Below are 17,138 nucleotides of genomic sequence, written 5' to 3' on the forward strand. Positions count from 1 at the left end.
AAATACTTATTAGGGAGGGGAAATCTACCAGGAAAGAACATACCGTAGCTAGACATCAGCACCTAGATTACTCAAAATTCCATGATCTACTGATGCCTGCAGTTTACATACAACATTAGGAAGCTATTTTCTTTAAAATAAAAGACGGAGTATTTCTAGAAAATGGAGAAAATTACATGTGAATTACATAGATTTAATCTGATTAATTCCTCCTTTCCAATGCCATGCTGAAATATGTGCGTTACCTAATTAAGGAAAATAGGTATGAAGAGTTGAACAAAACCCAGTCATTTAGCTTTTTACAATATCTAAGGCATAGACCATGACAGAATTACTGTAATTTTCAAATTGTGCTGCTTTTTCTCTTTCTCAAGCTGGTAAAATCCGGCTGTAAGCTTTTTCTGAAATATATGCTTTCTCTTATTGTAGAGCTATTCTCAAAGAAAATTTTAGTATCATTTACTCAAAGAAGGAGTTTATTTCTTAGGGTCTAGTATTAGAAGAATTCCGGTGGACAGACTTTTAGGAAAGGATTACTTTTTCTGCACACTAAGATGTTCTTTGAGAACCCCAGTCTACGTCTTGATGCCAAGAGCCAACCACAGTACCTTGATTTCAGTGGCTTTAAATTTACAAACTAGAAATTGGTGGTAACTGATTCAGAATACTTATTCAAGGAACATATCACTAAGCATGACATTAAGTTATCAAGACATTAAATTTGAGAAGTCAACATCCCAAAGTAGCAGGCTTCATTGCTCTTAGGAATACATAAATTTAGAATTTTCCAACCCAAATTATGAAGTTGATTATGATCACACTGACAAAAATTCAGTTGGGCGTTTTTCTAATATTGACCAAAAGCCTTTCCCTACATTTCACGCATCAGCTGCTGAAATTTTCTAACTAACAACCACCACCAAAAAAAGCAAATGTTCATAGGAACATTAAAATTTCTAAAGAAAAACTGATCTAGCATGTTAGTTTGTTGAAAGAAATTAATCATGAAACAGAGGTTCTGAAACGTGGAAGAATTAGTTTCATGAAGTATATACAGACTTACAGTTTCACATGTAAGACATCTGGTTTCATTAGTTAATGTTCCCTGAAAGATTTCATGAACCCAGGTTGGGTCTGGTGGGCTGTTATTTTCATTGTCGATGTTGCCATTAGGTAAGCGACCATTTTGTTTCTCTTGTTTTCTTTCCTCTTGCAAGATATCCGCAATTGTATTTAAAAGATAGTTTAAGAACTCATGTGCATCCTGTTGCATGTAATTATCAAAAAGCTCTACAAGATAAAACAACAGAATTTCAATTAATTGGTTAGTGCTATACTACAAAAATGTTTTTAAAAGAAGTCAAATTTCAAAACCAGTCTTTATTTCACATCCTGAATCATTCCTGACAACATCAACTCAAAATGTGTACTTTATAAACTAAGCCAAAAACATAGGGGGGGAAGGACAGGAGGGCATCAGCTTACGAAAAGCTCTCAGCTGATCAGAATCACAGGAGAAGATCAGGTTTGAGATCATCTAAGGAACCTGAAGGCACACAACTCCATGGGAACTGATGAGATGTATCCACAGGTCCCAAAAGAAGTGGCAGATGAAGTAGCTAAAACACTATCCCTCACATCTGAGAAGTTGTGACAGTCCGCTGAAGTTCCCATGGACTAGAAAAGGGGAAATATAACCCTCAATTTTAAAAAGGGGAAAAAAAGACGACCCAGGGAACTACAAACCAGTCAGTCCCACCTTGGTGCCCAGCAAAATTATGGAGCAGGTCCTCCTGGAAACTGTGCTAAGGCACATGGAAAATAAGGAGGTGATTGGTGACAGCCATCACAGCTTCACCAAGGACAAATCATGCCTTGTTGTAGCCGGAGTCCAACTCAGTCAGCCTCACACGGGGCACCAAATGTTGCAGCACAATCAAACTAGTAGGCTGTAAGAAGGCTTTACCATTGGTCAGATTCTACTGTCCCTGCTGTATCTCCTTCAGAGGTCAGACCACACTGCTTCTCCTCTACCCAACCCCCCTTACCCCCCCTCCCCTCCCCTCAGTGCTATTTAACCACTTAGCAGAACAAGCTACAGGTGCACATCATCCATGTCAATCAACCCACTGCCTCTGCTGCAAGGCCACAGCTGCGTATTATCAATGCTAATCAACCCACTGCCTTCAGTCCTCTACAATGCCTGACAAATCTGGTGGCTTTTTAAGACAGATGTACAGCATTGGTGGGTAAGGGAAGAGCAAGTGACATCATCTACTCAGACTTGTGCAAAGCATCTGACAGTGTCTTGCCTGACATCCTTCTCTCTAAATTGAAGAGATGTGGATTTTATGGATGGACCACCCCATGGATAAGGAATTGGCTGGATGGTTGTGCTCAAAGAGTTGCAGCCGACAGCTCGATGTCCGAGTGGAGACCATTGATGATGAGTGGCGCTCCTCAGGGGTCGGCATTGGGACCCGCGCTGTTTAACATCTTTGCTGGCAACACGGACAGTGTGACTGAGCGCACCCTCAGCAACTTTGCCGGCGACACCGAGCTGTGTGGTGCAGCCAACACGCTGGAAGGAAGGGATGCCATCCAGAGCGACCTTGACAGGCCTGAGGGGTGGGCCAGTGTGAACCTCATGAAGTTCAACAAGGCCAGGTGCGAGGTCCTGCACATGGGTCAGGGCGATCCCAATCACCAGTACAGGCTGAGTGGGGAATGGACTGACGGCAGTCCTGAGGAGAAAGGCTTGGGAGTGTTGGTGGACAAGAAGGTCAACATGAGCCATCAATGTGCACTCACAGCCCAGAAAGCCAACCGCACCCTGGGCTGCATCAAAAGCAGCATGGCCAGCAGGTCGAGCGAGGGGATTCTCCCCCACTACTCCGCTCTCATGAGACCCAGCTGGAGCGCTGTGTTCAGCTCTGGGGCCCCCAACAGAAGACAGACATGGACCTGTTGGAGTGGCTCCAGAGCAGGACCATGAAGATGCTCAGAGGGCTGGAGCACCTCTCCTGTGAAGACAGGCTGAGAGAGTTGGGGCGGTTCAGCCTGGAGAAGAGAAGGCTCTGGGGACACCTTAGAGCAGCCTTCCAGCACCTAAAGGAGCCTACAGGAAAGCTGGAGAGGGACTTTTTGCAAGGGCATGTAGTGACAGGACAAGGGGGAATGGCTTTAAACTGAAAGAGGGCAGATTTAGGTTAGACATTAGGAAGAAATTCTTCCCTGTGAGGGCGGTGAGGCCCTGGCACAGGTTGCCCAGAGCAGCTGTGGCTGCCCCATCCCTGGCAGTGCTCAAGGCCAGGCTGGATGGGGCTGTGAGCAGCCTGGTCTGGTGGGAGGTGTCCCTGCCCATGGCAGGGGGGTGGGACTAGGTGATCTTTAAGGCCCCTTTGTCTTTCAAGAGCTGAAATATTGTTTCTGGAGATTGGTATATGTGGCACCTTTACAACTGGTGGACTTGTTGGCTAGACAGTAATGGATTCACTATCCTTTCTGCTTCATGTTCTCAGTTTGTCAACATTTCTAAGCATGATAATTTTAGGATTAATTCAGTGGAAGGGGAGTAAGTTTCACTGGCACATACTTGCATTGTATAGCAATGATACAAATTAAATCACGAAGTTGAACTCTTTCTTACAAGTTACTCTTTTTTATGTTTTTTTATGTTTATATGACCAGGAATTGTTACAAGGATATTTACCCGCCAATTTCCAAACCATCCTGTATCACTGGCTAACATTATACAAGTCTTCTAGTGTGCAATTACTTCAATTGATTATAACCTGCAATTTGCTTGCAGTTCAAGAATATACTACAAGACTGGCCTTCAGTGGAGGGATAGCTCCCAGGACTGAAAAGATGAATGAAAAAGATACTGAGTGAAGTTTAAGTTTTGAAGTGCATACAGAGACTAAATGGAAGCTTTACTATTATTCACTTGATGGCATCCAAGACTAAACTTCAAATAGAAAAAAAAAATCCATTCCTGAGTTAAGAGCAAAGTAGAGAAAAATTTATGCTCATTTAGATCACTGGGAGAGGTTAAGTAGTTCAATAGGTCAGCCAAGGGTATGAACCAAATATCATGAACTACACGCTAGTTTTGAGAAGAGTAAGTTCAGCTCTGAACCTAGCCAACTGTAATGTCTTTATTTAATCAGGTAAATCAAGGCAGAACAAGGGCTACAAGTCTCATGAGATAAAACACTTCAGAGGTTCTTCACAGCACTGCATCACAGCCCTCCCAGGGCTATGTGCCCAGTCAGTAAATTAGCGTTAAGTACAACAGAATGAAAGCTACACATTGTTCATTTTATGATTACGATTTAAGCAAACATAATGGTATCCCTTCGGCTGATTTCAAGCCAGCAGCTGCTTCCCAGCCATCTATGCTTTAAGTTCATTAATACATATATGTTATATTAAGACACTGAAAATAAAGATGGAATAGCAGCACTGCAGCCTGGAATACATTAAGATTATGTTCTCAGTCATCACCGTGATATAGCTGGATAGTGACTGGAACAGAATCTAGATCAGTGTTGCATACCTACCTGATTCTTTAACTAACTCTTTGTTAAAGTTCAAAATTATACACCTTTACAGTAAGCGCTTAATAGCATATATTATGTCCATGTAATCACTGCCTGACAATTTGGCCATTTATTTGCAGAAAAGGTATGTATCACCATTAAGAGAGACCCAAAGGGCCAAGAAGAGCTGAACTTTCACACCTGATTTCTCTAATGAAGATTTTTCAATTGCCTTCTCCCACTTAGAATGTTAGAGTCATGACATATTTAAAGATTAAAAAGAACACTTTCTAGAAAGAACTTTATGGCGCCTGTGGTTTACTTTCTGCTTTCCATTTAAGCCATTCTCCACATTTTTCATAGCTAGTCAACATTCTTGGCATAATGAACTATTTCTGTAAATGCATCAAACATACAAGCATACTTACTCAAGTATACGTAAAGAATTGAATGACAGCCTTCTATTCTGCATAGGTAAGAGACTGTACATTACCTGAAAGCTTTTTTTAACAACAATATTACAACTCACGGTGTGCATTTGCTGGAGGGGTCACTTCAAATTAGGAATGTCATTATGAAATCTTATTTCTTGTTTTTACTACAGAGATGGTCATCACAACATTTAAGCACTTTTTTTTAGTCTGCATATATAGTCTTGGAGAGATTACAACAGTATGAACATGTCTTGCAGCACTGTTAAAAATGCTATCTCATACTGTTTGTTTAAATCTAGTGGTTATTTTTAGAAAAAATGTATTTTTTTTTTAATAATAGTGTATCCAAATTGAGTAGAAGACTGCAAGTTTTCATTTATATTTTAACATTGAATTATTTTCTAAAATAGTTTGACCAACTAGCCCTGCAGGTAAGAAACACAAAACGTTAAAAATGTCTGGAAAGCTTCTGATATTTAGGATATCAATTACACTAAAGAAACAAACAAAAAACCAGCCAAAACACTACTTACTGTTTTAAAATTCATCATTAATCCTTTAAAAAGTAAGTCAAGCTAAGTATTGCATAAATTCTAGATTAATTTAAAAATTTGTGAGGTTTTAAGCTAGATTCTTGCAGGGAAGTCTTAACATCCTTTCCACATACTCAGTTTGGGAGACTGATTCTGCATTCGAAAAGTAATGCTTTTTTAAACACAGAACGAAAGTCTTACAGTGACTTTTGATTATAAAAATACAATTCATAGAGAGGCAATATGAGCCAGCAATTTTATAAGCAGCCACTGACAATACTCTCGAGTTCTACAGGAAGAGAGAGACAAAGATTCTCTCTCAAAACGGATCCAGGGTTACCCTTATTCTAGGGTCACCTCTTCTTTATACTGCAGCACCAAGGACACTTTCCCATGCGTAACAAATATGTAGGTATTCCATTATGTCAACTTCAAAAATAAATCATAATTGCTATCATTATTACATAACAAAAGAAAAAAAATTACCGTTTTCTTTTCGTAATCTTGTTATAAATTTCTTGGGAGGTATTACTCCAACTTTTTTCTTCTGGGTGGCTATACTGTGGAAGAGATCAGCTAAGCATGTAAGGAGATTCTCTTTTTTTCTTGGTTGACTCTTGTATGCTAAGACTTTGTCTCGAAACGGTCGACAAAAATAAAGTGCCTGAAGAACTGAATTGCAGTAGCATGTATTCCCAAACTATAAAATAAGAGAGAGGTCTATTAGATTGCATTTTATTACTTTAGAGGGGTAAAATTAAATCCAAAGTATAAGAGAATGCATAAGCAGGGGCACATTTTCTGCAAGTCATTTTTTCTTGACTTTAAGGTGATAGTAAAGCATATTTCTGTTTCACAAAGGATTAACAAGTACACTCTACATAAATGCAAGAAAAACCCAGGTAAATTTGAACAACACTATATAATCGTCTCACTTGTAAATTTCATTTATTAGCCATATTTTGCATTTACTTACCTCAAAATGTTCAACAAATACTACCAATTTCACAGCTCCCAAAATATGCCCAGGTTAAAATACCCATCTACCACAAGTGAGCCACAGCAGTGAAGAACAGGCACAGCATGACCTTGTACTGTAAAGAAATTCAGCTGTAAATTCAGAGCTTCTCAGACACTTCAGAAATTGGATTCTGCAAATCTTACTAGTTGTGTGATCAAAGTCAGAAATAGCTGCTTTAACCTGTTACTACGTTCTCAGTTCTCATTTTAGGGTGACAGGATTGGCATGCAAGAGTTTTCTTAGAACACCGCAACATGGCTTGTTTAGAATTCAAACCTACAGCAACAGTTGGTAGTTTCAAATCAAGGCTGAAAGGAAAAGAATGCCCAGTTTGGACATGGGGATTCTGAAGGAGGATTGGCATGCCGGATTTTTCTTAAAACAATGCAACATGGCTTGTCTAGGATGCAAAGCTACAGCACAGTTGGTAGCTTCAAATCAAGACTGAAAGGAAAAGAACGCACAATTTGGACATGGGCGTTTTGAAGGAGGCAAGCCACTCAATGGAAAGGGGGCAAGCAGAGTCAGCAAGAAAAGCATCCACAACTCCCCTCATACCAGGATACTCCAGGTGTCCCTCTTCCCCAGACTCGTTTCCAGTTCTTAGGCACTTGAGTCCTGTGATCACTGACACTGTCTCCAGCTCACCCCAACACCTCAAACCTCCCTATCACCAGTGTGAAGGTACCATGAGCTGTTGGTGGATAGAGCCACTCTCACTTTATGCTGCCCTCCTCCAGTGAAATCTATTATCTAACATTGAAAGGGTGAGAAAAATCTTTACAAGGCACTCGGCAAGCAATCCACCCTTTCAGCTGCAGTCACTCAGCCTGTGGATTCAAGCAAATACCTACCACACGCGTTGTGTAAAATGTGAAAATAATGTTCATATTTACATTATATTTAAAGATGATAGTACATATGGGTAGCAAATCCTAAGCATATTGTGATGGGGAGACTGTTACATAGCAATATTTGGAGATATTTTAAGAGCAGGTTCTTTCAACAGAAAAAAAGAACTAAAAGCTTTTACTTCTTGGGAATAAAAGGGAAGTAACTGTTCTTTGCTCTCTCCCAATTGAGACAATGACAAACAAGAGCACCATGCAATTAAATCACTAAACTGAAAAATAAGTTGTTTTCCTTTGTTTTAAATTAATGAAATATGAAGAACTACTTTCTAAATACCTGCCACTCAAAAAATGAGTAAGAAGTCTATTTAAAAAAAAAGATATTAAGAAGTCTTAAGATCTCCATAATAAAAAGTGAGGAAATTAACACCCATTACTTTTATTTATTTAAGCTAGGGAAAATGCTTATATTAGCTTCTTTGTGGTCCAAATCTGCACTCAAGTAGGTCAATGAACTTAAGAGGAAAACCAGGGCTTTTTTCCTTAAAGGAAGAAGATGAAATCACACAGAAGTTTATGTCAAAACATTTAATACTGTAAGCTAACTATTTATGAGTTGATAATTAGAACTAGCCATGAAAAGAGAAGTACATTAAAATGTTAAGAAAGTTCTTAAAATTAAATCAAGTGGGAAAAGTGCTAAAATTTCTACAGCAAATGTCAGAAGATGAAAAGGCAGCAAGTTAGAAGTTTTGCAACATTCCAGTTTTAAAAAGGAACAGTCTGATGATAAATTAATTAGAATGGTAAACATCAGTGAGAGATGACCAAAATATGAAGCAATAGGGAATTCAGAAAGCTGCATAAAATTCAGATTAATTTAATATGCATGTTTGTTAACCTATACGCCAGTGGGCAAGAAATAAAAGCAAGCAGACTTAAGTTCATAAAAGGTCTTCTTCACCCAAATTCAGAAAGACAGTAGGCAACAGAAGACTGAATACAAACTCCTGAAGAAAATTCAGTTCACATTTGTTTTATGTCTAAAACATCAGTCTTCATCCCTTCAAAATTTTAAATAGTTTTAAAATAAAAGCTTCTAATCTTTAAAAAATTATAATCCTACCTGTACTGAACAAGGGGAGAAGGGAGGGAGGTTTCTAGACTGAGAAATAGGGAATTTGTTACAGAAATAAATGCTGGCCTTACCACCACCACTACTGTACTTCCCATCTTTGACTCCAATGCAAAAGCACACCCTTCATTTAGAAAACACCAAAGACCTTGCTCCAGTCCCCCCACCCTCCCACCAGGTACTGAACACCTATACTTCTTTCTACTCCCGCTCCTTGGATGCTCAGCCCTAGGCGCCTGCCTCCTCCCGCGCGGGTGGCACTGCCTCAGCACAGCACCCGTACGGTGCGCCAGCTCTGCACAGCGTAACGCAGCGCTTGGGAAGTCCGCCTCAGGACAATGGTAGAGAACTGTTAAGAAAGACCATCACGGTAAATTTGTATCTTAAACTGCCAGCCTGTATGGGTTACCGAAACTCCTCTGTCTCATTCAGGGGAAGGTAATAGAGGTTATATACAGCAGAGCTATTTTAACCCACGTTCTCAACTGGTTTCTTGCTTGCCTCCTTATTTCTGTGAGGACCATCTTAAGATGCATGTATCTAAGAAAAGTAAAAGACCGCATTTTCTCTTTTTTTTCAGTACATACTGTTCTTTTCTAAATTCTGAGAAATCAGATTATTTCCTTTCACAAAAATACTGCACACTTTGTTTCCCACACACACCCCTTTCTATTTTTTAATTCCTAAGTCAAAGTTACAACACCCAAACCAGTGTGAAAATTACAAAAAAAAAAAGAGACACAATCAGGAAAGTTGCAACAAAACCACCACATACTCACTAAGGCTTAGAGCCTTATAGTTTACTCTTCTGATGCAACATACAACTGGAAAGAAACTTGGCTGTTGAACCCCACAGATCTACAAACACAAACAAGAGATCTACAAGAACTTGGATCTACTTGGAACACTGTCTTTGTGCAGCTCTAGGGTTCCTCCCAACTCTGACGCACTGGCAGCACTGACAACTTTTTATTTGTTGCAGTGGGCCATACCAGTAAACAGGATTTCTCCAAACACGCATATCCATTGCAAGAGACTGAATAACCAGAATTTCTTCTCTAGAAGTCTAGGAAACTGCTGAAGAGCTACCAGAGTAGCTCTTACGAGACGACAAACATTCACTACTTCATACTCACTGGATAAAATCATTGATTTAACTTGCAAAGCACATGCATTTGAATAGTTCACATTACTGCACTGTAGAGGGAAAGAATGAATAATGACAGACAGACTTGATGTTCCCGACTGTCCATGAGCATGAGACAACATACTATTAACATTTCCACCCTATCATGTGTCCCAAGCATTTCCTGATTCTGTGATTTAGTGAATGGCATTGTCCTTTCAATGCCTAAGCTGAATTCTGCATTTAAAGCTTTCACTGACAGATTCAAACATCCCATCAAACATCTGGTCTCCCACGTGTGTCCCATAATTGCCCTTTCTTACTTCTCCTTTTACCTCTCAAATTGTTCTTTCAGCACATCCTCTGAATAAAACCTAGATCTTTCCACAAAGCTGGAACGGAGGTAAGACTGTGCTTCTACCTTCTCTTCTTTTACACTACATTTACCACAAACATCTCTGTATCAGAACTGTCATCTTTAAAATCCTGTCCTGCATTCCAGACATCTCAAATGGCTAGCTATCACACAGTTAGAAGAGAGCTATTGATTTCCACATTATCTCCATTTTTTCCATTTACTCTTGACAAAGTTAGGACAAACAAAATCTATAAACAAATTAGAAAAGTTTAGCAGTAAATGTGAATGAACCTCTAAGAAATTCATTTCTTGTGATTGCTATAAAACAATCTGAGAAATCAATGAAGGCAAAAATTGTGAATTCTATCACTTCTCAATCTAATAGTACTCAATTTATTATCTAATTATCTAACGTTTCTTTTAATTATCAGTAGCTGCCATTCTTTCTGAATGACCACTGGCCATAATTTGTTAATGAAGCAACCTTTCCTCTTCCTGATAATTTAAATTCTGTAATAATACACATTCATGGCATATATACTGTGTTAGTAAACACCATCTGTAGAACAGGTGTGAAAGCAGTCCAAGCAACAATGTGGCTGAATTTCCTTAACCAACCACTGTACCTGAAAAACGCAGCACCAGCGTGCCATAGATGTAATGGAAACCCATTACTATTTGTTACACATAAAACTTTCATTGTTTAAAGCTAAAATATGCAACATTCCTATATTGCACAGAAAGTTAAGAGCACTCTGAGGTATCTTAGCTGCCCGCCTCTTATGTGTATGGTTGAGGGCAATGACTTAAAGAAAGATCTCCCCTGAAATTTCCTACTCCCTCTGGACTACAGAAACAGAATTTCTTGATAATTCATTACATATTAGGAAGATTGCCCTTTACTGAACCTTTCCTCAAGTGTACAAAATATGTAAAATTTCAAGATGAGGCATATAATACAACTTTACTGTTAAGTCTTAAATCCTATCTGGACTTGGACAAGACATTAGGAAGCCAGATTATCTATCAATAGAATAACAGATTTTAGAAAAGACAAGACTAGCATTGATGGAAAGCTTAAGCTCTGCTACCAAACTAACAAGGATTAACAGTTAAACTAGTGTATTTCCTCTTTTCAGAGAAACAACACCTCATTTTGAAGGTATTTCAATTTTCATGAGAAAGGAAAAAAATCACCAATTTAAGTCATGGCATTTGAGATGCAAGTAAATCAGCTTATCAGTAAGAGTGTTCACTGACTGCAGTGTGTACTTGGATTGCAGACTCTCACACCATGTCCCAGTGCTAAGACCCTAGAGGTAGAGACCTATGTTATCATAGCAGGACAGCATTAGAACTCATTTTCATTAAGAAAAGCGAGATGATAGCCCTTGTTAAATCAATTTAGTTTAAACACATACATTCTGAAGCCCCAGTTTAGTATTTCATTTCAGATTAATTCAATTTCTAACAAGACATACTTTTCACTGGTAATGCCAGAAATATAAATTTAAATTATTCCTTAAAACTAATGATTGAATCAAACAATTCAGTATGTTTTTTCCACCACTGCTTTCCCCTTTGGGTTCAGTATTTTTTTTAAATCTTAATACAAACAGCAGATGTGAACACTTCATGTCATCAACAGCCTCTCTCAGATTTTTTCCTTTTACTGTATTTACTCACTTAGATTGGCATATTATGAACTACAAGCTGTATATTTTAAACAGGTTTTTTTAAGACATACATTTTAATAGCAAGAGTGTAATTTTAAAAATACCCTACAATTAGAAAATGAAATAAAGTAGTAAGTACAGAGTCCAATTTAACAGTTATTTCAGTAGTATATTTCAACAAATACACTGAATATTGAAACACATTTCAATAACTGTGTATATTTGATGACTATATCTTTCCGTGTTCTAATTATTCACTCAGTCATTGTTCTGTAATTTAACAAATCCACTTGTGGCATTTCAAAGTAATGAAGTTAGGGACTGAAACTTACATTAACCAAACCAAAATAGTGCTCATTGACTGGAAATTGTTCCGGACCAATCTCTTTCTCCAAAGCTGAGGCATTGGCGCCCTAGAAAAATCAAAAGCAGTAAAAAAAATATTAGCATTGCAACTATGTACAGAGTGAATTTAACTAGTTGAGGGAAAAAAAAAAAAAAGGTGAAGTATTTTGCCAAAGATAAACGACCAAAAACCAACCAACCTACCAAAAAAAAAAAACCAACCCAGAAAAACTGGTCACAACTATATACCTTGCTAACACCAAACCAGCATCATCAGATCTCAAACCACAAAACTTCTGGTTTCCTAAACTTACTTACACTGAAGCTCTCTCAGTCACAAGAGATGAAAACAAAAATAACTAAACAGTTATTGACTAAATACTGAAAACAGATAAAACACCTTCCTGTGTGTACCCTGGGGTGGTGGTATAGAAAGTGGAGTTTGTGACGCAGCTCAACAATCATACATAGCAAATTAACCAAACTTGTTTAGTCAGTCTGTTGCTTAAAGCAAAGAGAAGCTTGTTGGCAGGATATTAGGTGTGAGTGTAGAAAAAAAAAAAATCAGTCCTTTGACCTCTCTGTCGATTTGTACTCTCAGGATGTTTAGGCTGTTCACAAAACCATTTCACACAGGTCTTAAAGGAGACAACAAGTCTTCTGTGCTATAACTTAATGCTTACATACCTATAATAAAGAATCTAACACTCTTCCACCACAAGAAAATGATTTCAGTATAATCCAAGATCCCTTAGAGATATGTTTCCAAATATGTTCTGTTCAAAAAACATCTTCAAGTTAGGTAATTTTAATGTATTTTCATGCAATTGTGCTGTTTTGCTGTTCTGTATTTCTTATTTTCAGAGTGGGCCTTCTTTAATAACAATTGTATTATTAATAAATGCATTAAATTGCCCATGGCAGGGGGGTTGGAACTAGATGATCTTTAAGAGCCCTGCCAACCCAAACCATTCTATGATTCTATGACAATATAGTATTGCAAAGCAAGTGATACAAGGCCAAATGGAGAGCTCCTCTTAAGAAGTGTAATTTTCATACTGTAGAGTACATTCCAGAAAAAGTTAAGAAATGCAGATTGCTCACAGGAAGCAAAAAGACTGGTCTGTTCTGCATACAATGAAAATGTAAAATGTTCAGAGTACTTTGCTAAATACCTTGAACTTTGTAAAATTTAAAGACAACATAGAACAGTCAGTTTTGTTGTGCATTACAAATGCTGCAGCCTTTGCCCAGCAGTATCTGTTGAGTCTGATCCTCAAAAAGCAAGTCAGAGAAGGAAACTTTGTTTACTGTGGTTCCAACCAGTGGCTGTTGACTGAACTGGTGCAATAAGCACTGGCTTTCAAATGAAACATGGATTTTTTTATTTAGAGACAGAAAAAACTCTACTTTGGAAAACTGAGAGAACAAATAAAACCCACTTTCTAATGAGTTCTTACACTGCTTTTAGAGAAAAGCAAATGTATCCAACTCTAAATTCCTTTTGTTGCATACAACATCACTGATATTTATATATCCTCTATCAAACTAATACATGAGCATGAATATTCCAGTCTAAAGTCAGGTCAAAGTGAAGCTAAAATTGTATATAGTATACAGCAAAGAATCTTAAAAACAGATGCAACTCCTTCCCAACAAGTTAGTTCTTTACACTAAAGATGTAGCAAATAGCCCTGGATATTATAACAATAAAATTAATTCAAAATCACTACCTGCATTAAAAACAGCATGCAGGATTTCACAGATTAATTACAGATGGGGGAGGGGGTACCAATTTAAAATTAGGACTGTATCAAAATGTATAAAATTAAAATGGAACTCTATTATGTGGTATCTGACATGACGTGATTGTGGTACTGCAAAACTTGAGTTAGTGAGAACTTGAGTGGTTACACAATCTAGCTTAGTAGTTCTGAAACTGGAAACACACGGTCAAAGGCCCATGAGGAGGTGACAACTTTAACTCGAATAGAGCAAAAGATACCGTAACTACACTTGAGACAGTACAGCTCTGTTCCACTCACAACACAGCCCAGCTGCTTTTTCATCAGTCATATCCCCTGCAACTATCCAGTATAAGGCCTCTCCTTTACTGGGGACTTGGCTGCAGGGCTTACTACTTTAGAAGCTGTTCTCAAATAGTGATGGTGGTGGTAAGGGAAAAAGGTATAAAACCTCGTTTAAGATTCAAGCACTCCACAACTTCTGAATATTTAGTTTAGCAGCCTTACTGAAATATGTCCACCAGCTCTGGAAAGGTGGATACTTACAAAAAAAAAACCCTAGGAAAAAAGAACCCAACAGAACTGTGGAGGCATTTTTATCCTGTTATTAAAATCTCTACTTCTTTAAAAATAAATTCAAGAGCAGGCTTCTAGGAAATTCTTTTCTCTTTTTAACGCTAGGGTTGAGTAGCTGCTCAGTGTCCTGTCTTTGGAAGGAAGAGTATTACGGTATGAACGTTGATGTTTCTGTTTTGTATGGATGTGAACACTGTATTTTGTTTTCTAGCACAACAAAGATCCTGACTTGGCAATAAGACAGACATGCTACGGATATTCCAGTATTGTTATTGTTTTCTGATTATTCAAGGCTGTTTCATTCAAGGTTTAGACTTCCACATGGTTTCAGAGCACAGCATTACCTATGTTTGAATGCAATTGTTTATGGATGTTTTAAAACAGCAAGGATGTTTTACACCAATATAAAAACCTTCAAGCTACTTAGACTTCCCTCTGCAGCAATCTTTTTTGTCTCTCATACAGGATGTTATTCCTCCCCACAAAGTAAACATTTATATTGTGCACAGCGAGTTGGTTGCAGAGGGAAAACACAGTACACAGCAGGGGCACGAAAGAGTACCCTAAAATGCAAGTTCACATCTGACTCATAAAAGCTATTTCAAAACCTAACTAACCCTCACTGCAAAACATTTCCATTTGTTATGACAGTACACATTATCAGTCCCAGCTGACTCCTTCATTATACAAATACAGATGCAGATGGGAACACTGTGGCACCACCAACTAGTACGGTATCATATCAGCTTTTGGACAGGAGGACAGCAGAGGTTCAAGGCAGAAGTGGAGTCCACCTCTTTTCCATCAGCCAAGATGGACTTGGGAGATTTCAGCCTGTGATGCACACTGCAGAGTATAGAATTACTTCCTCTGCCACTTAACTGGGATGCGGGAAGACCCCCAGATGAACCCCTCTTTGGGGGGGCTCACTGCACAACCCATACAATAGGTGCTCAGCCCCCACGCAGCAACTCGGTTTTGACATTGTGCAGGGGAAAGGAACACTGTCAGCTTCAGTTAGTACACCCACTACCCTTCTGACTGGAAGCACGCAAGGTCATTACCCAGAAGTGGGAAGGAACAGAGACACAACAGAAGTCCAAAAAAGCCAATATTGCAACAGTACCAGCATTTACCAGTTGTTGCATCATATTAGTATAAAACCTCTACATCCCCAAACACTGCCTTACATTATCCTCCTTCCAGCACAGAGTACTTACACAGGTATACAGAACACGTATTTGTCATAGTTATACAAAGTGGGAAAGTCTGCAACTAAGGTGTATATACAGGAACACAACGTGAAAACAAGATTTGCCTAGCTTTTATTTGTTATAGAAATTGATCCTGGAAACAATGTTAAAGTATCAACTTACAAAGAGTGTTCTCACACACAGTGGAAGTTTGGTGTAAAGCTGAACTACTGTACACTTCACCCTGTGTTTAACTTCAAACTGATAGGAGAGAAATCATGAGTAAACTTAGTTTAACCATGTTCAAATCAGTGCAACATTTACTGCTTATCTCTCCCACCAAGTTAAAGGCTATACTATGGATTTATAAAAATCCCCTTAGATGCTAATTTCTTAATGAAGGGATAAGGATCTGTGTTTACCATGGAAGGCCCTTAATTAAATTTCTCAATTTTAATTTTCAAAAGAGCTTGAGGTTTCTATAAATTAACACATTTAACCTTAACAAAATGAGTGTTATTTCAGTTTATGGAATCAAAGCCCAGAAAACACAGCAGGGAAGTGTAGTATCTTTTAATTAAGTGCAGTTGAATTTTCTTGATTTAAGTTTTACAAATATACTCTCCCAAAGTTCTAAAATAAACTAAAAAAACCCTGATACTGTACATTTCAATAGAAAAGGTAAAAAACCCCACCAACATAAAGTGCAGACATTTGTTTGTTTAGTTTTTCACTTGCTAAAGCAATAATATTGTTAAATGTCATTTCCACTTCTATTATTGCCTTTTCTCACTGCCTTAGAGGTCACACTATCGTGGTGCTACACGTTGAACTAGTACTCCTGAGACACACCAACAGCTAACATATGGATAAGCTAACTAAAGCCAATCTGTAAAGCATACTTGGTGCTTATGTTCTGGCACACACACGTTGGGTTTCAGACGGTTTTTGCCAGATTAGCTCTAGGCTGTCTCTGCGACTGAACACCCAGCTGCAGCTGGACCACGTTGTTTGATTTAGTTTCCTCCAAAAGGAATCTAATTTGTGCACTCTAAGACCATCCCAAGATGCAAACCAAAGGATGGTAAACTGGAATTCCTGGCAGAACTTCAGAATTCCACACACCTTACGTTGCCTAAAACACTAAAGAAAATGCACCCAGCACTTGTCTAAAGGGCAAAAAAAAGCGCCCCCCTGTATTAAAAATACTGTCTAAAAACAAGGCAGCAAGCAGGCAAACAATTGCAGTTTAAGTGTCCTACCTGGCTATTATTCAGCCTAGGAGGCAGCATTTCTTTTGCAAAGACTTGATTCATAACCAGCCTAACGTGCTCTGAAGATTACACTGGTGCTTTACTGGGGTGGGACAGCGGGGTTGATCTACCCCTTTCTAGAATAAATAGCAGTTCATAACTTGGCAGGTCATCTTTTAAGTAGTTTATCAGCTTTATTGAATTGTAAATTTCCTGAGTAAATCCAAAAATTTCACCTTTAAAAGAAATTTCTTATCTCAAAACTTACATTTGTTGTCAAAATTCTGAAGATCCATTTCTCACAGACATTATACTAGATCCTCTCCTACAATGCCCTCCACCTCCCTC

At 38.4% G+C, this 17,138-nt stretch overlaps 1 protein-coding gene across 2 annotated transcripts in view; it reads right to left on the reverse strand.

The window, feature by feature from the left end:
- Positions 1 to 17,138, reverse strand: part of USP12 (ubiquitin specific peptidase 12) — a 38,871-nt gene that overhangs the window by 14,247 nt on the left and 7,486 nt on the right. For both annotated transcript variants that reach the window (XM_055701989.1, XM_027815583.2), the window contains exons 2-4: positions 12,011 to 12,091; positions 5,998 to 6,211; positions 1,064 to 1,290 (exon numbers count right to left, since the gene is read on the reverse strand). In XM_055701989.1, coding sequence (XP_055557964.1) covers positions 1,064 to 1,290; positions 5,998 to 6,211; positions 12,011 to 12,091 — 522 coding nt within the window. The remainder of the gene's footprint in view (positions 1 to 1,063; positions 1,291 to 5,997; positions 6,212 to 12,010; positions 12,092 to 17,138) is intronic.

Source organism: Falco cherrug, chromosome 2 (assembly GCF_023634085.1).
Source record: "Falco cherrug isolate bFalChe1 chromosome 2, bFalChe1.pri, whole genome shotgun sequence".
NCBI classification, from domain to species: Eukaryota; Metazoa; Chordata; class Aves; order Falconiformes; family Falconidae; genus Falco; species Falco cherrug.